Source organism: Aquarana catesbeiana, linkage group LG07 (assembly GCF_042186555.1).
Source record: "Aquarana catesbeiana isolate 2022-GZ linkage group LG07, ASM4218655v1, whole genome shotgun sequence".
Lineage (NCBI taxonomy): Eukaryota > Metazoa > Chordata > Amphibia > Anura > Ranidae > Aquarana > Aquarana catesbeiana.
The window spans coordinates 228,199,793-228,224,554 of NC_133330.1; the positions used below are offsets into that span (position 1 = coordinate 228,199,793).

General features: G+C 43.5%; 1 protein-coding gene across 4 annotated transcripts in view; it reads right to left on the reverse strand.

The window, feature by feature from the left end:
• The window catches only part of DPYD (dihydropyrimidine dehydrogenase), a 2,813,802-nt gene that overhangs the window by 2,262,566 nt on the left and 526,474 nt on the right, over window positions 1–24,762 (reverse strand). For 2 of the 4 annotated variants that reach the window (XM_073593091.1, XM_073593089.1), the window contains exon 4: window positions 7,989–8,024. The exons of 1 other annotated variant lie outside the window; for it this stretch is intronic. In XM_073593091.1, coding sequence (XP_073449192.1) covers window positions 7,989–8,024 — 36 coding nt within the window. Of the gene's footprint in view, window positions 1–7,909; window positions 8,025–24,762 lie in introns of all 4 variants that reach the window. One more of the 4 variants, XM_073593093.1, reaches the window with a different exon arrangement.

Consider the following 24,762-nt stretch of genomic DNA (forward strand, 5'->3'; position numbering starts at 1 on the left):
AACTGCTTGGCTCCTCTAGTCTGCAATTAGTCCTCTTTGTGCTTTTTTAATTGCCACACAATTATGATTAAGAACACAATTATTCCCATTAAAAGTCATCACCTAATGAATTTTCCAGAAACTCCTGCTAATATCTGCAACCTTAATCTCTTCAATTAAGATCCATTTATTCTATTTTTATGCCCTCACACAAACTAGAATATGTACATTTTACAGATTCTATGAAATAAAACAGAAAATGAAATCCTGGCATATACCATTTGTAATGTATACTATGAGTGTGAATTCCAGCTCCGTGTGCTCATTGACTCCCACAACCTTGGATTATAGGAAGGCAAAAAAATCCCCAATTTCAGATGTAACATACAGTTTATGTTGAAAGCCAACATTCCTGCTGTGCTAAACTTTCTGAATCAAATAGAAAAATCACGATTATAATGTTTTGTTATTTTTTTTACTATCTGGTAATTGGAATACACACTGGGAGCTGTGCCTGTTTTATAACATAACTTATTAAGAAAGCATGATAATGTTGGAGTTACACACCATTGCTAGTTAATATAAAACACTGTTCGATTATCTGCAGGAGAAAGCAACTCAGATTCAATTCTTGCCCAAACTAATCTCACATGGGAATGAAACACTGGATGCCAAAATGTACAAACCAATATAAAAGTTAATGTTGCCACAATAGTTCCTTATACTTACAAAATAGCAATTAAAATAGAATGTTCACAAGCATTTAACATGAAATAGATCGACTTCAGAATATTTAATATACAGTACTGTGCAAACGTTTTAGGCAGGTGTGAAGAAATGCTTTAAAAAATGTATAGATTTTAGTTGTTTCTTTTTATCAATTTACAAAATGCAAAGTCAGCAAACAGAAGAAAAATCTAAATTCAATCAATATCTGGTGTGACTACCCTTTGGGTTCAAACCAGCATCAATTCTAATACTTGCACACTTTATATCCTTTGCATATAAAGTCAGGTATTTTGTAGGATTAGAGTCAGGTGTTTGATTAACCAATTATGCCAAGCAAGTGCTATTGATCATCAATTTCATATGCACGTTGAAACACAGTCATTAACTGAAAAAGACATCTGTGTAGGAAGCTTAAAACTGGGTGAGGAACAGCTAATCTCTGCTACTAAATTGAGATTGTGGAAGATAGTTTCATGTCACAGGCTATCGATACACCATGCCAAGACTGAGCACAGCAACAGGACACAAGTTAGTTATACTGCATCAGCAAGGACTCTTCCAGGCAAATATTTCAAAGCAGACTGGGATTTCAAGATGTACTGTTCAACTCTTTTATAGATGGACAAATAAATGGGCAATATTGAGGACTGTAGACGTAGTTGTCAGCCAAGCAAACTTAATGCAGCAGATGAAAAGCACATCATTCTTACTTCCTTTTAACATCGGAGAATGTGCAGCACTGCCATCAACACAGAACTGGTGGAAACCAATGGGACTCAGGTACATCCATCTACTGTCCAGAGAAGTCTGGACAGAAGTGATCTTTATTTTGACCAAAAAAAAACCTGGCTGTAGCAGGAGGCAGTTTTGTCCCCTGAAGTCCAGGCATTGTGGAGGTTCATTGCAAGTTTGGGGCTGCATTTCTGCTAATGGAGAATTTGTCAGAATCAATGATGTCCTCAATGCTGAGAAATACAGGCAGATACTTATCCATCATGCCATACCATCAAGGAGGCCCGTGATTGCCCCCAAATTTATTCTGCAGCAGGCCAGCAACCCCAAACAAATAGCTAATGTCATTAAGAACTATCTTCAGCATAAAGGAGAACATGGAAGTGGTGGTTTGACTCCCAACATCATTGAATTACTCTGGGATTACATGAACAGCCAAATGAATTTGAGGCAGCCTACAGCCACAGAATATCTGTGGTTAGCTCTCCAAGATGTTTGGAACAACTTATTTGCTGAGCTCCTTCGAAAATGTACCTAAAATAATTGATGCTGTTGTGAAGGCAAAGGGTGGTCACACCAATATTAATTTGATTTGGATCCCCCTCCTGTTCATTTACCTTCCAATTTGTTACTTGATAAAACTAAACCAATAACATTTATATTTCTGAAAGCATTCCTAATTTACAGCATTTTTTCACACCAGCCTAAAACTTTTGCACAGTAGTGTACAGTATATGGCAATGATTTTTATAATAGTGTGACATTTTTCTTTTTTCACCTAAAACCCTTTTTTAAGCATTAAAGTAAATATGAAGAAAAAACAGAAAGCACCCTTTGACATTCAAACAATATTGCTAATTGTCAAAAAATAATTGATTCGGAGGTGGATGCACGGTAGCCCAAGATGGCTGACACTTAAACCCAAGCTCCATTCTGGAGACCTGGATCCTGATAGAAGGCCTCCAGCTGCTCCATATGAATAAAATATGGCACCAGAAACCCACAACACCACCTCTCTGGGAGCTGCAGCCTACCAATATGGAGTGATATGCCTCATGGCCAGCATCCCCAGCCTTGATTACACTGGACGCACCCATAGGTGATCAACTCAGAAGTACTCCAAGAGCCCATGGGGGATGTGTGTCCAGTTTTACCTTCATTATCTCCACCAATACACTATTTCACACCTGACATTCTGGATGAGAAACTTCAGGTACTGCTACATAATATCACCCCATTCTATAGCTGGAGAAGTGAGCAAAATTGCCCAGGAACTAAGGGGGAAACAAACTGACCATCTTGAACCAAAATTTGCTTATTTAATGCAATATGTCCATGTCTTAGAGGAAGAAAACCTCTCTTTAACCACTTCAGCCCTGGAAGATTTGGCTGCTCAATGACCAGGCCAACTTTTGTGATACGGAACTGCGTTGCTTTAACTGACAATTGCGCGGTTGTGCAACACTGTACCCAAATAAAAATTGATGTCCTTTTTTCCCACAAAAAGAGCTTTCTTTTGGTGGTATTTGATCACCTCTTTGGTTTTAATTTTTTGCACTATAAACAAAACAAGAGCGCCAATTTTGAAAAAAAAACACAATATCTTTTACTCTTTGCTATAATAAATATCCCAAATTAAAAAAAAAAATAAAAAGTTTCCTCAGTTTAGGCCAATATGTATTTGTCTACATATTTTTGGTAAAAAAAAATAGCAAAAAGTGTATATTGATTGGCTTGCGCAAAACTTATAGCATCTACAAAATAGGGGATAGATTTATGGCATTATTATTATTATTATTAGCAATTTTTATCAGGACTGCGATATTGCGGCAGACAGATTGGACACTTTTGACACATTTTTGGGACCAGTGACAGTTATACAGTGATCAGTGCTATAAAAATGCACTGATTACTTTATAAATGTCACTGGCAGGGAAGGGGTTAACACTAGGGGTGATCAAGGGGTTAACTGTGTTCCCTAGGTGTTTTCTAACTGTGGGGGGTGGGACTGACTAGGAGGAGAGAGAGATCAGTGTTCATACTTGGTATGAACACACGACCTGTCTCCTCTCCCCTGAGAGAACCGGGATCTATGTGTTTACACTAGGGATGAGCTGAACACCCCCTGATTCAGTTCGCATCCAGAACATGCGAACAGGCAAAAAATGTGTTTGAACACGCGAACACCATCAAAGTCTATGGGACAGGAACATGAATAATCAAAAGTGCTCATTTTAAAGGCTTATATACAAATTATTGTCATAAAAAGTGTTTGGGGACCTGGGTCCTGCCCCAGGGGACATGTATCAATGCAAAAAGAATTTTTAAAAATGGTTGTTTTTTCGGGAGCAGTGATTTTAATAATGCTTAAAGTGAAACAATAAAAGTGTAATATTCCTTTTAATTTCGTACTTGGGGGGTGTCTATAGTATGCCTGTAAAGGGGCACATGTTTCCCGTGTTTAGAACACAGTCTGACAGCTAAATTATATTTCTAAAGGAAAAAAAGTAATGTAAAACTACTATCGCTAGCGCCGGCTATAATGAATTGTCGGTCCGGCAATACACATAAAAGTTCATTGATAAAAATGGCATGGAATTTCCCCTCAGGGGAACCCCGAACCAAAATGTAAAAAAAAAATGCATGGGGGTCCCTCTAAATTCCATACCAGACCTGACGGGTCTGGTATGGATTTTAAGGGGAACCCTGCACCAAAAAAAAAAAAATGGCATGGGGTCCCCCCAAAAATTCATACCAGACCCTTATCCAAGCATGCAACCTGGCAGGTCACAGGAATAGAGGGGGACGAGAGCGCCCCCACCCCTCCTGAACCGTGCAAGGCCACATGCTTTGGGTAGCCTCCCAAAGCACCTTGTCACCATGTTGATGGGGAGAAGGCCTCATCCCCACAACCCTTGCCTGGTGGTTGTGGGGGTCTGTGGGCGGGGGGCTTATCAGAATCTGGAAGCCCCCTTTAACCCTCAGATCCCAGCCAAGTGTACCCCTACCATTTCACAAAAAAGTGTCAAAAAGGTTAAAGAACACAAGAGACGGTATTTGACAAGTCCTTTATTAATTTCTACTTCTTTCTGCTTCTTCTTCCATCTTCTTTCTTCTGGTCTTCCTTTGGTGTTCTTCTTCCTCCATCTTCTTCTTCTCCATCTTCTTCTTCCTCTGCTCTTCTCATCCCGTATCTTCCTCCGGCTTCTTCTCCGCTCTGTCCACACGATCCACCTCAGTCTTCTGCCATATGATGCTTTGGTTCTTCTGACACTTCTTATATAACGGAGGGTGGGCCCACCAACCCAGTGACCCCACCCTCCTCTGGCACACGAGGACTTCACAGGGACTTCCCTATGGCATCCCCCATGTTGTCAGAGGAGGCGGGGTCACCCAGTTACGTAAATGGGTGACCCCACCCCCTCTGAAAACACAGGGAAAGCCATAGGGAAGTCCCTGTGCATCAGAGGAGGGCAGGGTCACCTGGTGGCCCTCCATTATATAAGAAGTGTCAGAAGAACCGAAGCGTCATATGGTGGAAGACTCCCACTGAGGCGGATTGTGCAGACAGAGTGGAGAAGAAGCCAGAGGAAGATGCAGGATGAGAAGAGCGGAGGAAAAAGAAGATGGAGAAGAAGAAGATGGAGGAAGAAGAACACCGAAAAAGACCAGAAGAAAGAAAATGGAGGAAGAAGTGGAAAGAAGAAGAAATTAATAAAGGACTTGTCAAAAACCGTCTCTTGTGTTTTTTAACCTTTTTGACACCTTTTTGTGAAATGGTAGGGGTACATTTGTACCCCATTATCAATTCACATGGGGGGCTGGGATCTGGGGGCCCTGTTGTTAAAGGGGGCTTCCAGATTCTGATAAGCCCCCACCCGCAGGGTTGTGGGGATGAGGCCCTTCTCCCCATCAACATGGGGACAAGGTGCTTTGGGGGGCTACCCCAAAGTACCCTCCCAATGTTGAGGGAATGTGGCCTGATATGGTTCAGGAGGGGGGTGCTCTCTCGTCCCCCTCTTTTCCTGCAGCCTGCCAGGTTACATGCTCGGATAAGGGTCTGGTATGGATTTTTGGGGGGACCCTACAACATTTTTTTTTAATTTTGGCGCGGGGTTCCCCTTAAAATCCATACCAGACCTAAAGGGTCTGGTAAGGATTTTGAGGGGGACCCTACGCCATTTTTTTTAAATTTTGGCGCGGGGTTCCCCTTAATATCCATACCAGACCTGAAGGGCCAGATGTACAGATGTACATCCTCTCTTTAAAATTGAGTATTTTACTAAATGTATCGTATATCCACTCTCAAATTGCAGAGACTAACAGCAGCAGAGATAGCCCCTTTAAATGCTGAAATTACTATGGTGGAACTCAATGATGTCATTAAAGACCTTCTGCTGGATAAAACACCAGGCCCTGATCACCTCCCTTATGTCTACTATAAGACATTTCTACACATCCTTTCATGCCCCCCCCCCCCCCATTCCGTTATGGCTTTACCACACTTTGCTCAAAGGAGAAACTCCTCACTCCAAATTTCTTCACTTATATCACTGTAATCTTGAAACCTAGAAAATGTGCTGTATTCCCAGCCAATTATAGGCCCATAGCTTTGCTTAATTCCGACTAAATACACCCCCATCTTATAAATAGAGACCAGGTGGGTTTTGTTCTTAACAGACAAGTAGGAGATAATACAAGGCACACCATTGACTCGGTTGATATGATGACCAAGTCCAACTCTTCAGCTCTAGAATTAGGCTTGGACATCCAAAAAGCACTTGATAGACTAAGCTCTCCATATATGTTCTCAATATTATGGCATTTTGGATTCTAAGGCCCTTTTCTCCAAGCTCTTGCAGCTTTATAGTCTGTTCCCACAGTACAGGTCAAGTTACCTCATGCCACTTCAGATTAATTTTGTATGTACAATGGCACCAAACAGGGATGTCCCCTCTTACCTCCATTATTTGTTTTGTGTCTGGAACCCTTAGCTGCAGCCATGCACTCTCATGAACATATGCAGCATTCCAGTACAACATGTGAAAAATAAACTTCAGTCTAAAATCAGTTTGTTGATGATATCCTTCTCACTCTTACTAAACCTACAAGCTTTATTGAATGACTTCAGTATCTTATCAGGCTATAAAATTGACACTACCAAAACAGAAACCCATCCATTTAGCTCTAGATCAGCTGAAATCCCTACACGACAATTACCCTTACCATTGGTGTTCTCATTCTAATAAATACCTTGGCATTCATATCAGGGAATCATATTCAACATTATATCCAGCTAGTGCCCCCCTCTGATCTAGGAGATTCATAAATTGCTTATACAGTGGAACACTTATAATATCTCTTTACCCAGTAGAACTAAAATCTGTGACACAAGTCCTCTCTTTGTGTTACTGTATATACAAAGAAAATTTATATAAACATTTGATGTATTGGTACGAGATTCCTGATGTACTGCATGCATACAATCCAAAGATGTCAGAGTTGTATTGGAGGTGTAAGACAGAAAAGGTAACTTTATTTCATAAATTTTGTCAGTTCCCCCTAATTTAGACTTTTTGGGCTTGCAACAACTACTATGTCAAAATCTAGAAGTCTCCCTGCCTTTAGATCCCATACACTGCCTGTTTGGTATTGTGTCTGTTTTCGTGGATATAAGATGAATGGAATATATGACAGCAAAAACTCAGGACTCTGTAGAGCTATTTAATAAAATCTGGATTTTAGGGGAGGTAGGATTTAGGCATTGGAATAAATATAGATCTCAGACTCCCTCCAGCCCCCTGTGTGGACTTGATAGTCAGCTCAGCTTTCTCAATCTCTCTGGACCCACGTAGTTGTTTTGACTCTCCGAGTCTTGTGGACAAGAAGTCCCCCCCAACATAGGATCTCAGCTCTGAAAGAGGTCACAATTCCTGGTTGGAGCACACTGCTATATCCTCACACAATGGCTGTATCTCCAAATGGCAAGACCTACCCAGAGAGATTCTCAAGCTTGTAATGACTCTGCAGCCTGTGTACTCACACAGGCTGCAGATGTCCAGGAAAACCTGGACACAGGATTGAAGGTTACATCCCACCCAAGACACTTTGGAACCTTCAAACTCCAGGCCCCGATCTAGAACTACCAAACTTGCAACACAGTTTTCTCTACTCATGGTAAACATGCAAGAACCTCTGAAACTGAAACTTTGAGAACTCTGTGTCATCTTTACATCACTTTCCTACTCTCACACCATGGCAGGGCCTTGCAGTGTCACAACAGCAACACTATAATTTTTCAAAAAAGCCCTAGATTTTAACATAGAGAGCAGTCACTGAACCCTAGGAGATTGGCTTTACCTGGGCACAGATTATGTCATCAGTCTGCTGTGGGCAGGAGGAAGCATTTCCAGTAAATAGAAAGGAAAACTGCAGGTGGCTGATCAGTATGAAATATTTTTGAACATACCCAGGAACTGCACAAGAACCAGGAGTTACATGACTGTCATTGCTGAGCCAGCACCTCAGTCTGGGAAGAAAATGCTCACCCTGGATAAATTCTGAACAAAGGCTGGGCCATCCTTCTGATGAGAGAAGACATTAAACACATTGTTAATGAAGGGGGGCTGTGAACTCTGTAAGGGTAATACATGCATGTAGCATTACTATTACACATTTTTTAGCATGCAGGCTTTCAACACACACAAAAACATGAAGCTATGGCAACTTTAAAGCTCACAATACACATTACAATCTGACTATACAATTCAGCTGGTTGCATCCAATCTGACTCCTGTGCCCCTGAATGACATCCCTTGTTATAAAACATGTATGTCGGAGTGTAGAGGTGACATTATCTCACTCGCCAGAGAGAGCAAAGCATTTTCTGTGTTATGCTAGATGATATTGTACCTTTGTGAGTATCTGTCCTTTTCTAATAAATCTGTGGAAGAATTTACTACACTATGGAGTGTTATTCTATGTCTCTTCCTTGCTGAGGGATATTAATTACTGGAGACCAATATTGGATGTGTGAATAAGGATTGCTCAATCCAGCCATTCATCAGGATCCTTATGAAATTTTTGAACACTGATTAGACCTCTGAGTGTGGGCTTTTACCTGTATGATCTGGTATGCAGCTCTGTATGGAAGTGAAGGAACACTGGAAAAGATTATATGCACAGAAGAATCAGGCGCTTTGGAGTGGGGTGTTATTTGCATGTTTTTGGACTTTTTTTTTTAAACAAAGCTTTATTACAAGGTATGTAGTGGTCCAATATCAAGAAAGTACATTAGCTACAGAGGCAACAAAATGCAGAGACATTAGACATCATCCAGCATTAGTCAAACATGAACATAATAAGTACAGTAATAAGTACAAATATAATACATAGTTATTAAACAGGAGAAACAACTTTTTCAAAAAGTTTAGCACCGTGTACGAGGGTTCTTCAAAATGTTTCCACACTCTTTTTTTAACTCTACTAAATATAAAAACATGCAGAAACATTTTAGAGACCCCTTGTATATGGAGCATTTGATGCATGTAATTGGTTAAAATTAATAGAGGTGATTGTAATAGAGGTGATTGTAAATGAAAGGGTCTTTGGAAGGAGTCATTTAAAGAGACAGCCCAACATGGTTTGTTTATACACAATTACGATCTTATTCTTCTACATATTTTTGATAATAAAAATCACAAAAAGCGTATATTGATTGGTTTGTGCAAAAGTTATAGTGTCTACAAAATAGGGGATAGATTTATGGCCTTTTTATTATTATTTTTTTTTTTTTACTAATAATGGCAGCGATCTGCGGGACTTCGACATTATGGCGGACATATCAGACACTTTTTACACATTTTTTGGACCGTTGGCATTTATACAGCGATCAGTGCTATAAAAATGCACTGATTACTGTGTAAATGTCACTGGCAAGGAAGGGGTTAACACTAGGGGGTGATCAAGGGGTTAACTGTGTTCCCTATGTGTGTGTTCTAACTGTGGGGGATGGGACTGGCTATAGGAGATGAGAGATCGTGGTTCCCAGCCATAGGAGCTCACAATCTCTCTCTCCTCTCCTCACAGAACTGGGATGTGTGTGTTTACACACACACGTCCCTGTTCTGCCTCTCGTGCCCGCGATCCCTCATGGCCGGTGGTCATCGCGACCACCGGTCACGAGCATTGGCACTCTCGCTGTGCAGCGGGCGCACGCGCCTGCTGTCCCTCTTAAAGGGACTGATGTACAGCTATGACGGTTCGTGGGATTGTGCCGACCTGCCGCAGCATGATGACAGCTGGTTGGCAAGTGGTTAAGGTCAGGCAATGAAACAGAATAACACATTTAATTAACCTATATCTTTTGTTTAAATGAAATAAATAACTAATATGATTGGGAAAGAGTTAAACATGACTATACTTATTTCTGGGCACATGTCCATTCTCTAACGCTAGCCAGACGATAAAAGCCATTTGGATGCATGTCAATAACTGAGCCGGCATATTGGAAATTACAGGATTCCAAGAGATTCCAAGCTGTGTTGCTTTGCAGCATGGTATAGTAAGAGGATTAAAACTGAATTCCATGAATTATTTTAATCACTTTCTACAATGCCTCCCTATCCAAGAGACAGCAAAAATTGTTATTATAACTTGATTTGTGGTTCCTTAGTCCCATTTACATGATTCACATCTCACCAGTATAGTAAACGCAGCTCTGGCTTGGTAAGCTTTTGCCAATCAAGTAATTGGGGCAATGTACAAGTGTTCTGTGTTTCCAATAATATCCTTTACCAGAAATTGTATATTGTGTTCATTTCATATGCTGTTGAATGAGCAAGTAGGTGTGTTCATTACAGTCTGGTCACTCTCACTGGAATAAGGAAGCATTGGGTGTCATGGGAATATAAGAAGTTATGGCACTCCAATACTTTCTTTGGGGGAACCTAAGTGTTATAATGCAGAGGGGAGGGGGCACTGGATTAAAAATTCTGTGCTACTCCTAAAAAGAGGGAATTATAAGATTAAGTATAGGCCTTTCTAAGGTTGTCTGGAGTTTAGGTACAGTTTCCCCTAAATAACCCTTTAAAAAAAACATGGTTTGATGGATAATAAAGCAAGGAGATACATGTATGCTGCGGTTTGCATGATTTTGTAAAAGGAGACAAAGCAAGTTTTGGATCTTATTAGTCATATGCGCTGGGTGTCCAGTGTGCCCCTGTGCCTTTGGAGGGGTGGGCTACCTCCAGGCTCACCTGCCCTCTGTATATCCATTAGAATGCATGCGTTTCCACTGTGGAGGCTCTCATAAATTAAAGGTAGGACTGCAGAAATATTGGGGTGCCTTGGAGCAGCTTAGGCATGTATTTGCAAATGTGTGATAACTAAACCCATGTTTTTAATGCAAACTGTTAGACAGGATAATTTGATTAGTAGCAGATTGGCTGGTGAGTTGAGCTGGGAATTCTCTTTCAGACCCTGGGGGGATGCTTTGGAGGTAAGGTGTTTCCACTCCCAGAGGGGCATGAAATTAAAGGCCCTGTCTGAGCTCAGGACTCAGTAGGGTACCTGCCTGGTAGATGAATGGTGGCACCTTTAATTGTGGGACTTTTTTTTTTTTAGACACTTATGGGGTAAGCCACACCATAAGGAATCCTTTATTTCCTTGAGTGTATGTTTCTGAATAATCAAATCAGACAGACAGAAGTACAGTTAAATCTCACTTGTTTAATAATAATAAAAAAGGTAAACAGAGTAAACATAGTCAAAACATAACCAGAGTTCAGGAACTGGAACGGATAGTCAGACAAGCCAAAATGTCAGGGAGCCAGAGATGAGCATAGTAGAACAGCAAGCAGGATCTGGAGCCAGAAGGAATGTCAGCCAAGCAAGTCTTTAACAGGAACACAGGAGAGCATCTCTAGAGATGTGACCAAGTAGAAGGCAGAGATCATCTGGGCTTGATGGCTTGAGTAGGCATGACTGATGAGCAGGATATCATCAACAGGTGAGTTACTGTGGAGAGATAGGAGCTGGCAATTAGCCAACAGCTGAGTGGCTAGCTCAGAGAAGGAAGGGCTGAGCCTAGCTCTGACAGTACCCCTCCTCAATGACCCCTCCTCCTCAGAGGTCCACCAGGCTTGAGGGGAAAACGTCTATGGAAATCACGGAGGAGGACAGGGGCATGTACATCTGAGGATGAGAAGCAAGAGCGTTCCTCTGGACTGTACCCTTTCCAATGCACCAGGTACTGTATGCGCACACGGAACCTACGGGAGTCAACAATGGACTGTACCTCATACTCCTCATGGTTCTTAACCTGTACAGGGTGAGGACGAAGGCACTGAGGTGGTAAAGCGGTTGCAGACCAAAGGTTTTAATAAGGAGACATGAAATAAATTTGAGATACGCATATTAGAAGGAAGGTCTTAATGCATAAGCCACTAGGTTAATCCTGCAAAGAACACGGAGAGACCCAATAAACCGAGGTGCGAACTTCAGAGAGGGAACACGAAGTCGGAGGTTGCGAGATGACAGCCAGACCCCGTCCCCAACCTTGTAGAAAGGTGCAGGCAGGTGTCTGCAGTCAGCATGGAGTCCGTACCTGTCATTAGCATGTCGCAAAGCCACCTGGACTTGTGACCAAGTGGAACGAAGACCACGGAGATGCTCCTCTAATGCAGGAATACTCTGCGGAACGAATGAGTCAGGCAACATGGAAGGTTGGAAACCATAGTTTGCCATAAACAGGGACAATTGGGAAGCAGAATTCAAGGCACTATTGTGAGCAAACTCTGCCCATGGTAAGAGGTCTGACCAGTTGTTATAATGGTCAGAAATATAGTAACGTAGGAATTGCTCCAAGGACTGATTGGCTCGTTCTGCAGCCCCATTAGACTGCGGGTGATACGCAGCGGTGAAAGCAAGCTGAATTCCCAACTGTGCACGAAAGGCTGGCCAGAACCGGGACACAAACTGACTACCCCTGTCCGAGACAATCACCTTGGATAGCCCATGTAAGCAAAAGATCTCCCGAGCAAAAATGGAAGCCAGTTCCTTAGAAGGCAACTTCTTAAGTGGAGTACAATGAGACATTTTTGAGAACCGGTCAACCACCATAAGGATAATTGTGTTGCCCTGGGAGTTGAGTAAATCCACAATGAAATCCATAGACAGGTGGGTCCGACTCCCGGTTCCGGCGCCACATGAGGAGGAGGTGAATAGCTCCAGCTCCCGCAGCGCTCCTCACACAACTGGCATATAAACCCGGCTACTGCTTTGGGGAGACCCCCCCTTTATCCTTGCTTCACTGTGGGCACTCATGGATCGCTTTGTAGAACGATCGTATGCATGGGCGGTATCCTCCATGATACCACCCGTGGGAGAGACAGCGGCCGCCACAGCCAAGATGGCAGCCACCCCAGGCACACCAGAGCTGCTGCAGATGCAGCCACAGCATCCTTCGGCTCCAGAAATGGCAGGTACGGATCCTGCCTCCCCTGCTGGCATCACACAAGCAGTGGTAACACTGCTGGGACCCACATTAGCAGCCACTGTGGATGCAGCAGTTCACAGAGGACTGGAGCAGCTCCATATAGAAATTCAAGCTCAGGCACAGTGAATCACTCAGGTGGAAGAGAGGATATCATCCCTTGAGGATGAATGCACAGCTTCATCTGCTGCGATCGCACGCATCACTGCCACAAACAGGGATATACGGGATAAACTCAATTTGGAAAATCGTTCGAGAAGGAACAATTTGCGCATAACTGGTTTACCAGAATTGGTGTCCGCTTCCCAGGTCACGAATATTTGCGCAAAAACTATCCCAGAGCAACTGGGCCTCTGCATACCCTGCACTATTGAACGTGCACACCACATGGGTCAATACTCAGAAACCCGCGCCAAACCTCGTAATGTTATAGTTAAATACTTAAACTATGCTGACAAGAATGCAATACTGCAAAAATTTCAATGCTCGCGCTCCTTAACTGTGGATGGCGCAAAATTGCTGCTCTTTGCGGATTACTCCATGGAGGTGATGAAACAACGTAAAGCGTTTTCGCCGATCTGCTCGACTACATCCGGATAGGTTCTCCTTAGCCTATCCAGCCTACCCAGCTATCCTCTGCATCCAAACGCATGAAGGAGAACACCTCACTTTCAACACACCTGATGAGGTGGAAAATTACTTAACCACCCGGAGCACTGGGATGGAACACAGCAACACTGCAGAGGGCCCACCATCAACATCACCGTCTTCTTCAACTGCACCGCCTAAACATCAATGCAGCCCGACCAAACCTTCATAAAGCCGCTTCACCAACCAGGAGGATCGCTCTGGGAATCGCCGAAGGACTTCAGAAACTCACTTTCGTCACTTGTGCTTGCACAGACGGGTAATATTACCCCCCCATCTCTCTTTTTTCTTTTTTTTATTAGGTACTTTTATTGTTCTTTCAACTTATCATGACTGAACTTTTTGACCTATGTCAGCCTGTTGCTTAACGTTTTTTTTTTTTTTTTTTTCTTTTTTGCTCTACAGCCTACCACCCCAGTCGCCAATAAGGCAACATGCTGTCTGTTTAGAAATTCACTCTAGGGACCCATGCAATAATCGCAGTCATTGCACCTAAGTAGTTTAGGCCCATGAGCTGAGCCTTCACTCTTCTGAGCCTATCTCAGTGTTTAAATGTGAGTTGGTCTTTCCCTGACATTCTCCCCTCTGACTACCCTTCCCTGTTACCCTCTACCCATGTCCCTCCCTCCCCCCCTCCCATCTTTCCCTTCTTTTCCTCCCTCCACTCCCCATAGCTTACATCCTGCCCCTACGTGAGGAGCTAGCGACCGGCGGGGGATATGATAGGTAGTTGAACCTCATGTGGAAAAAAGTGAAGTCCACTATGTTTCTTCTGTTTTCATGTTTACCTATCTAGTACCTATGTTCTCAGGAGATCTACAGCGCTTTGGTGACTCCCGAATGGTAGATACTCTACTCACAAAGAGGCTCTATTGCAAGCCTCTAACCCAAAATTATTTCCAGCCATGTCATCATCTACCGACGGGAGTCACCTAAAGTTGGTTTTGTGGAATGTTAAGGGGCTTCGGTCTCCACATAAATGCATATCAATCCTTAGACACTTGTGGCGCCTCCGGGCAGATGTGGCTCTGCTCCAGGAGACACACCTATCCACAGACGATTTAACATGTCTTCAAAAAATGTGGGTGGGTTCTGTCTATGGCTCTCCGGCAGTAGGCCGAAAAGCGGGAGTTGCTATCCTATTACACAAACACTTACGTCACACTGTCAGAGATGTCAGGGTTGATTCGGTAGGCCGAAAAATAACCCTACATTTGACCTTAGGTGAAAAGCTGTTGCTGTCACAAACATTTATGCTCCTAACTCACCTGACGCCTCCTTCTTTCAAGATCTGGTGCAATGGGTGCTAACTGCCCTGAGATGCTACACCTAGTGGGTGGAGACATTCATTCCATTATGTCCACGCTGGCAGATTGCACGTATCACCCGTCACATAGACCGCGTACCTATACCCCCCTGTACCAAACTCTACTCTCCTAGCTCAATCCATCGCTTCCATGCAATTCGTCGACATTTGGCGTTTAATGCACCCTACGGAACGAGAATATACCTTTTTTTCACCCCCGCATAACACTTTTTCTCGCATAGATTATTTTTTTGCCTCCCCTGCTCTAATCTCCACAATAAGTACCCCAGACATACATGACGCCAGAATATCAGACCACAGCCCTATTGCTGTACACATAACTCAGGCTAAACCTTCATCTCCCTCCCCTACCTGGCGCTTCCCTTCGTACCTGGCAGATAGTGAAGATTTCCGACACACACTGTACGAAGCCTGGGAGGAATACATCTCCACAAACGGAGCTCACATTTCTGACCCAAACCTTTTTTGGGAAGCCGGCCGGAAGCCTTTCTACGGGGTAAAATCATCTCTTATACCGCTCAATTTAAAAAACATACCAGACAACAATATAGACAGGCCAGCGAAGCTTTACGCTTGGCTCGTGAGCGGCTAACACTAAACCGTACCTCTGATAACATACAAGAATGGCGACAGGCTAAACACACTTTTGATCTTTGGGCAGAACAACATGAAGCGGCCAAAACATCATACTCTACTCTTCATTTGCACAAGTTTGGTAACAAGGCGGGCAGGCTGCTGGCTACATTATGTTCAGGACCAAGACATTCTACTCATATTTCTACCCTGAGAAATGCGGCCGGCTCTCTAGTTACCTCGCCTGCTGAAATTAGTAAACTATTTGCAGAGTATTACACTAATTTATATAGAGCTGACCCAAATGACCAACCTACGGCAGAAGATCTGCTGGCCAAGATACGTCTGCCCAAACTCCAAAATGCACAATTAGAGGCACTCAATGCTCCTATTACTGTGGATGACATCCGACACATGATTAAATCCATGGCATCTGCCAAAGCCCCAGGACCCGACGGTTACACAGCGGAATTTTTCAAACTGACAAACGACTTTATCCCCGACAGGTGGGTCCAGGGCCTCTCTCCATTGGGTATGGGTTGTAGGAGGCCCACTGGAAGGTGTCGTGGAGTCTTACTCTGAGCACACACGGAACAGGCAGCTATGAAGGCAGTTACATCAGCACATAGACTAGGCCACCAGAATTGTTGGGAAATGGCCCAGAAGAGTTGATTGTTCCCAGGGTGGCCAGCAGCCTTAGGAGAATGGTAAGTCTGGAGCAGGGCAGTACAGAGACTCTCTGTGACAAAGCAGCAGTCAAAAGGTTTCTCAGGAGGAGCATGAACCTGAGCAGCAAGAATTTTGTCACCCAAAGGAGAAGCGAGACTGGTGCGGACTGTAGCCAGAATATGATCAAGAGGAATCACAGAAACCGGAACCAACTCCATCTTGGAAGTGGAGGAAAATTGTTGTGACAAAGCCCTGACATTCTTAGTACCGGGTAAGAATGAGACAATGTAATTGAAACTAGACAAGAAAAGAGGACTTCTGGGAGAGAGACGTTTAGCGTCAGACAAGAATGTGAGATTCTTATGGTCAGTAAGAATGAGAACCAGCACAGAAGTACCTTCGAGGAGATGTCTCCATTCTTTCAGGGCTAAAATGATTGCTAACAGCTCTGTCACCAATCTCATAATTGCACTCTGCAGGTGACAATTTCTTGGAAAAGTAGCCACAAGGATGCATAGCGCTCTCAGAGGTAGGATGTTGAGACAGAAGGGCGCCAACTCCAGTCTCAGAACCATCAACCTCAGGGATAAAAGGTAACATAGGATCAGAATGTGCCAACACAGGAGCAGAAACAAAGGCAGCCTTGAGACTCTCAAAGGCCTTAATGGACTCCGGAGACCAGCACTGAGGGTTACCGTCCTTTCTGGTCATATCAGTCAGGTGCTTGACCAGAGACGAGAAGCTATGAATAAACTTCTGATAATAGTTGGCAAAGCCAAGACATCGCTGCAGAGGACATAAACCCCCGGGTCGGGGTCACTGTAGGACTGCTGAAAGTTTCTCTGGGTCCATCGAAAAACCAGCAGTGGAAATTACATAACCTAGGAATTTAACCTGTTTACGATGGAATTCGCACTTCTCCAATTTACAATAGAGGTTGTTCTCTCTTAGTTTCTGAAGCACACAACAGACATCTGTGTAGTGGCTCTCCAGGGACTTGGAAAATTTGAGGACATCGTCAAGATAAACCACCACACATAACTGCAACAAATCTCGGAGGACATTGTTAATAAGTTCCTGGAAAACTGTTGGGCCATTACAAAGGCCAAAAGGCATTACGAGGAACTTATAATGGCCTGTTCTGGTATTAAACACAGTTTTCCACACGTCACCCTCCCTAAGCCTCACGAGATTGTATGCCCCTCTCAAATCAAGCTTTGTGAAAACCGTTGCTCCCTTGAGGCGGTCAAATAACTCCATAATCAGTGGAATCAGATAGGTATTCTTAATTATGAAACGATTTAGACCCCTATAATCAATACAAGGTCTCAGTTCACCACTCCTCTTCTTCACAAAGAAGAAACCAGCACCAGCAGGAGACGAGGATTTGCAGATAAAACCTTGAGAAAGTGCATCTGCAACATATTCCTCCATTGCCTTATCCTCCAAGACAGACAAAGGGTAAACCCGGCCATGAGGGATTATGGCACCAGGTTGAAGGTCAATTACGCAATCATATGACTGGTGTGGAGGCAAACTACCGGCTTGAACTTTGTCAGAGACATCGCTAAAATCGCGGTACTCCTCCGGCAGGGAGGAGAGAGAAGAAGTGCACAGGACCTTGGCTACCTTCTGGAAGCATGTCTTACTGCATTGTGGTGACCAGGAGAGAACCTCAGCATGGAGCCAATCAAAAGAGGGGTTGTGCCTCTGTAACCAAGCATAACCAATAACCAGCGGAAACTTAGGTGAGGAAATAGCTTGTAATTGTATAATCTCATGGTGAAGAGCCCCTACGGCCATGGACAACGGAACAGGCTCATGAGTCACATGGGCAGGCTGTAGAGGTCTCCCGTCAATGGCAAGTGGAGTGTCACGCAGCTGCAGCGAAATCGAGTGCTTCGGTACAAAGGCAGCATCAATGAACAGGCCGCCATCCCCAGAGTCAATTAGAGCCTGTATCTTGACGGACGACTCAGCCCAAGAAAGGGTAACCAAAACCAGCAGCTTAACCTTCTGGATAACTGGGGTCAAAACAACGCCACCTAAGGTCTGTCCATGACAGGACCTCAAGGTTTGGGCATTCCCTGGACGGGTAGGACAAGACTTCAAAAAGTGACCTGCCTGGCCACAATAAAGGCACAATCTCTCCTTCCTCCTAAGGGTGCTCTCATCCGCAGAGAGACGTGTGAAGACCAAGTGCATGGGTTTATGTTCACTGACCGACTCGGTACCTGGAGGCATGGGAGGTGAGGAAGGCGAGGGTGGGACTGCAAAGCTCAGAGACAAACATACAGGAGGCTTCCACAAGTGCTCCTTAAAAGAGAGTCTTTCTCATAGTCTGGAGTCAATAAGGATGATAAACGTGATTAACTTCTCTAGCTCAGTGGGTATATCTCGGGCTGCTTGATGACCATGAGAAAAAGCAGCCACGAGGGCCTCATTGTTCCAAGAAACCTCTGCTTCCAAAGTACGGAATTCAATGGCATAATAGGCAACAGTTCTCATACTCTGTTTGATGGACATGAGGCACTTGGCAGCAGAAGCGGAGCATGCGGGAATGTCAAATACCCTATTAAAAGATGCCACAAACTCAGGGTAACTCAAGACAACAGAGTTTTGTGTCTCCCATAGAGGGTTTGCCCAGGTCAAGGCTCTCTCAGAAAGCAAAGATATCACAAAACCTACTTTGCCTCTGTCCGGTGGGAAACGGGGGCAGCATCTCAAAGTATATCTCAATCTGGTTGAAAAACCCTCTGCATTGGACTGGATCGCCCCCAAATTGATGGGGAAGCAGAGCGGAACCAGACATACCTCTTATAGAGGAAATACTTGAGGCGAGTACCTGCACAGAGACTGGAGCAGCAGGGATGGCCTGCAACACAGGCCTTCACCTACTGTCAGAAACCATGAATCAGACTGAGACAGAAGTACAGTTAAATCTCACATGTTTAATAATAATAAAAAAAGATAAACAGAATAAACATATTCAAAACATAGCCAGAGTTCAGGAACCAGGAACAGAATCAGGAACAGATAGTCAGACAAGCCAAAACATCAGGGAGCCAGAGATGAGCAAAGTAGAACAGCAAGCAGGATCTGGAGCCAGGAGGAATGTCAGCCAAAGCAAGTCTTTAACAGGAACACAGAAGAGCATCTCTAGAGATGTGACCAAGGTGAAGACAGAGATCGTCTGGGCTTGACAGCTTAAATAGGCAGGACTGGCGAGCAGTATATCATCATCAAGTGAGTCCCTGTGGAGAGATAGGAGCTGGCAATTAGCCAACAGCTGACTGGCCAGCTCAGAGAAGGAATTGCTGAGCCCAGCCCCGACAATCAGCTGTGTCATGTACCTGGTCAGAGGCCAAAGTGCTAAGAGGGCTTCCCATGCGGCTAAGTGCAGAGCATCCATGGCTGCAACAGGCTGAGGTGATGAGATGTCTGCTGGATGGCAGCTGGTGAGCAGGATGCCCTGCTTGGCAGGGGTCCCTAAGGAGTACCAGGTGTGACTTGGCAGAAGGGAGAGCCAACAGAAGAGTCTGGAGCCAGGCCAGAAGTCATGCATGAAAGATCAGCCAGGAATAAGGCAGCAAGCAGAGTCAGCTGGTCATACATTGGTAATCAGGCAGCAGCAGAGTCAGAAGAGCAAGCCAGGGGTCATACACAGGTACAGCAGGCAGAAGCAGAGTCACTTGAACAAGCCAAGGGTCAAAGCCAGGAATGGAGATAAGACAGGTCAAAGGCAAGCCGAGTCAGTAACACGAAATCCAATAATAGCAGGAACAAGAACTTGGGCACACACGGGAAAGCTGAAGATCATCCAGCAACTAGTGGCTGATGCTGCTGGCTTTAAATAGGCCACTGGATGCCAGAATCTGTCACTCATTGTGTGCACCTTGGCGCACGTGCATCCACACTGGCACACAAGTCTTCTTGCCCGTTTGTGCCCGTGTGCCCATGCGTATTAACACTGGCACATTTATATGAGCCAATCTGAGATTCTGTTGGGCATTAGCAGATGTGCCAGTCCTTCTGCAGACTGTTCTCTGACAAGCTGGTTTATGTTAACACCTTGTCTCAGTTGTCCTGCTTTGTTATATTTTAAATGTATTTGCATGTAGAATGCTTTTCTTTAGTAAAGTAGGGTATTGTTAGAGTCAGATTCTTATTCTGTCTGTATCACTGTTCCAGATTTTCCCTCATTTCCTTTCTAGTAAAACCATTGCCAAAAAGACAAGAAATGAGGAGAAAGAACAATCACAATCCACACATTCAAAACCACCTAGTTGAATGGTGCATCTCAAATGCAATGACATATGTTAACTCATGCATAGTTATAATCATTATTCAGAGAAAAACATCATCTGCCAAGAATAAATCACATAACTATGGAAAAGAAATTCCATTAAACCTCAATGAGGTAATTAAACAGGACACAGATAACCCCTAGCACCAAACAATCATCAGCTAGAGTCCAAAAGACAATAAGGTGCAGCATGGTCAACAGAGCAAGGACATCAGATAGCTGGGAAGAGAAAATAAGACCAAGATCAGAAAGAAAGCCTCTCCGTGTACTAAAAAATAATAATAATAATTTGATAAGAAAAAACACTATGTGGTATTGTATACAGAGCATAAGGTTAATGAAATAGCTTTCTGGTCATTTTTCACAGCATTTTCATTTTTACAATTTTACCCCAAAATACCTTCTTCTACTCCTATCACATATGAAACTTTTTGCACCTATCTACACAGAGGGAGACAAAATCTAAAGAGCCCCTACAGACTTTCAAGGGGCATAAATTACAAATCTAATTTCCTGACTATCACATTTTTGGAGGCCCTGGGGTGCCAGGAAAGTGATAAGACAGTAGAAACACTCAAAAGTAATTTTAAGAGGCATAGGGAGTCTTTTGAAGGTATATTTTTTGTCAAGTTGTTGGAAAATAAAGATTTTTTTTTACCCAAACATTTCAATCAATGTAATATTGCTTACACACAGTATGGGCATATTTAGAATTATACCTTAACACACATTCTGTTACTCCTCCCCAGTATGGGGATACCACACATGTGAGACTATTGTGGAGTCTAGCTACATGGAGAGGCCCAAACTCCAAACAGCAAGTGGTTGGTGATCAGGTTACTGGAGCTGGTTTACAGTTGGATGTGGTGACACTTTACTGGTGTGGCAGCGATCAGGAAATTAATGCTGGCCTCAATGGCTCAGGGGAAACTTGAAATGGTATAGCTAGAGATCAGAATGCTGTTGCTTGCTACACTGGTCCGGTAACACTGTAAAGGGTGTGGCAACAATCAGAAACACTGTTGCTTGCTTACACTGGTCTGGTACATTGGTGATCTGGGACACTGCGGCTGACTGCACTGGTCTGGTGACATTGTGTTCTGAGTGGCTACTGATCATGAAAACTGTAGCTGGCTCAGGTGACACTGCACAAAAAGCTGCCAGCATCCACAGTTAGAAAACATTATATTTCTACAGTGTTTATTTTGCAGACAGTGCGTTGTTTCCTCTCATACCCTGATCAGCTGTGAGAGGAAGCAAGGCACTGTCTGCAAAATAAACCCTGTGTTTACAAGTGTGATCATTGTCATCATGTGGTACAGGGACAATTTCATTGGTATTGTATCTTTGGACAAAGCAGATCACAAAACAATGGACACAACAATCACAGAGTGTGCTCTTGCATGCTACAGGGCACACACAAGCACCACAAAGAGAAGGCAGTTTTAAAATGTCCTCCTACCCTCAGTTATCTGTCCATTTATGCACAACAGCTGGAAAGCAAGAGTTTAAAATCAAACTCTGGGCTACCCCTGCAAATTACCTCCCCCATTTTCCTCTTGTGTCCCCACTGGTATTCATCTATTACTTTTTGCTTTTTATATTTTAATACTTACCTTTTCCAAAGTCTCCAAGTCATCTCTGCCCCTTTTTTCTGGCTGAGTGCACTCAAAGACATATAGGGAGGTGCTGCCATGATGATTGGGGATCTGATGTCACACACTGCACAGCATAGAGCAGGAAGCTGATTGTAACCTTAAACCTGAGTGGAAGGAAAAGACACGCTCTTTTCTGCACAATCTCATAGGGAAACATGCATAGCTGGGGCTGCCAATCACCGTCTGTGTGCTGGGGTGGTGAGAGGCCATCTCTGGTATTGGGATGACCCATCAGAAGTGACTAATGCAGAGAAGAGGGAAGAGAGAGGAGAAATAAAACTAGGTGCTTTGAATTGAGACACACGTGCATTATAGAGCAATATGCTTTGTTCATTTTTTATTTCAGAGATTTACAACTACTTTAAGATTGATGACATCTTGTATCAAAGAAGAAGTATTGAATGTGGGCAGCTTAGGAATAAAAGGTGAGCATTGCAGCTTTTTATTTATTTCACACTGTCTTTAAAAAATAAAAATTACTCCCAGCATTTGACTTTAAGTACTAGCCTTATGCCCAGAATTGGACTTACACTATACCATAAGCAAATTTTTCTTAAAGTTTATACAATTTCATGCTATGCAATTCTGGGGGAGGAATCACTTTATCAGATGTCTCACTTTACTACACTGCCTATCACTTGACTAGGGTAATTGACCGGTGCTGGCATAGCTGTACGATGTGATGGGTGGAAGTAGAACAAACCTATACTAAAAATGTTTTGATTACTCTCCCCTGGTGCCAGGAAAATGTCTCCCTTTCAGTTAGCCTCGGTTCACACTGGGACGACTTGTCAGGCGACCTAGGTCGCCTGACAAGTAGCGTCCCGTTCAGTACAATGGAACCGTTCTAATCGGAGCGACGCAAGTCTCTCCGACTTAGAAAAAGGTTCCTGTACGACTTTGGGGGCGACTTGGGGCGACTTGCATAGACTTCTATACAGAAGTCGTTTTGCAAGTCGCCCCGGCCGTCGTGTGCAGGTCGCCTCGGTGAGGCGACCTGCAAGTCGTGCCGCCTCTGGTGTGAACCGAGGCTTAAAGATCACTTTACAATTGGTAGCAGGTGGGCAGTTTGTAAAAAACTCTTTGCAGAGGGAAAAATCTCTCTCCATCCCCATTCCATGATTGGCAAAATCAATCCTTTCAGGTTAGGGTGCAAGACCCACATTTCAAGGATCAAATCTGTCACAAGATGTTCTGTGCCTATTCAGACACAATAATGGCCATTGTTAGGTCAATTAACATTGCATCAATGCCTCTCACACCTCGGGACATGGAGACTCTCACAATTGTCCCATTTCCTTTGTTCACTCCTCTCTGCATCCCTGTTCTCCAAATCTCTTACTCTGTTTGAAAGGGAAGTTGAACAACAAAACTCACTCAGACCTACTGTCTCAATCATGTATAATATGCTCAATACTCCGATGCAGAACTTTATCTCCTTATACCTGGCAAAAGAGATATCTGACCTTAACCTCCACCTATCTTCAGAACAGTGGAAAATGATTTTATATTATACTCACAAATCATCTATTTGTATGAAATACCAAGAATCAGGCTTTATTTTCCAATAGTTCTTTACTGAATAAAGTTAGGGTGGTGATAGAAAGTCAAAAAGTAAAATCTCCCCCTTCACCTCCACCAAATCCAAAATGTAAACAAGAATATAAAATACTATAATGTAGTGTTAAATAGGTATGCATCTCATTATTAATAGTTGCTATGACAATATCACATAGGAGAGCTTACTTAGTAGTTGAGTACATAGAAAAGTAGTTGAGTACATAGAAAATAATACAAAGAGGAGAAGTAAATATGTCAGGTAACAGATAGCATAGTTTATAATAAATTTAAAGTGGAGTTCCACCCAAAAGTGGAACCTTTGCTTATTTGCTTCCCCCCATACCAGTGCCACATTTGGTACCTTTCAGGGGGTAGGAGGGAACGGGGACCTGTTTTTGACAGGTCCTCGTCCCAACTTCTGGGAGACAGCCACGTTCCCTCTGCCTTCCTCCGCCACTTGGCCAATTAGAAAGCATAGTGCACTTTGCGCATGCACAGTAGGGAACCGGCCATGCTGATGACATGTTCCCTTCTCCTTCCTCCGCAACTGGGCCAAGTGCATTTTGCACATGTAAGGAACCGGTCATGTGGATTATGGAGCCCATGGCACCACATTTACTTCAACAATGGGGGTCCAAGAATCAAGCTTTAAAATCTTATCTCTTTGGTACAAAACATTTCATGTCCTCCACCATATGTGCCCAACAAACCCTGAGAAATGTTGAAGGTTCAACTTCATTTAAATATTTTCTGGTTCCAACTCTCCCTCCAACCTTTTTGGTCAATGGTACATTTCATCTCGCAATGTTTCCAATGCTATTCCAAACGACCCAGTTTTTTTTACTGCATCACAATACTATCCCCAAATGGACATAAAAGAGATCTGTACTTCCAACATTTGCTCATTGCAGTTAGAAGTTGCATTTCACAATGTTGGAAACAACAGAGCACACCTCCCATAGCCATGTGGATAACAAAAGTAAATCAAATTGAGTGTGTGGAAAATTGACTTGACATGGAGAGAGACCCCCATGATAGATACTGGAAAACATAGTAGGCTTCTGATGACATAAACATGATGACTACC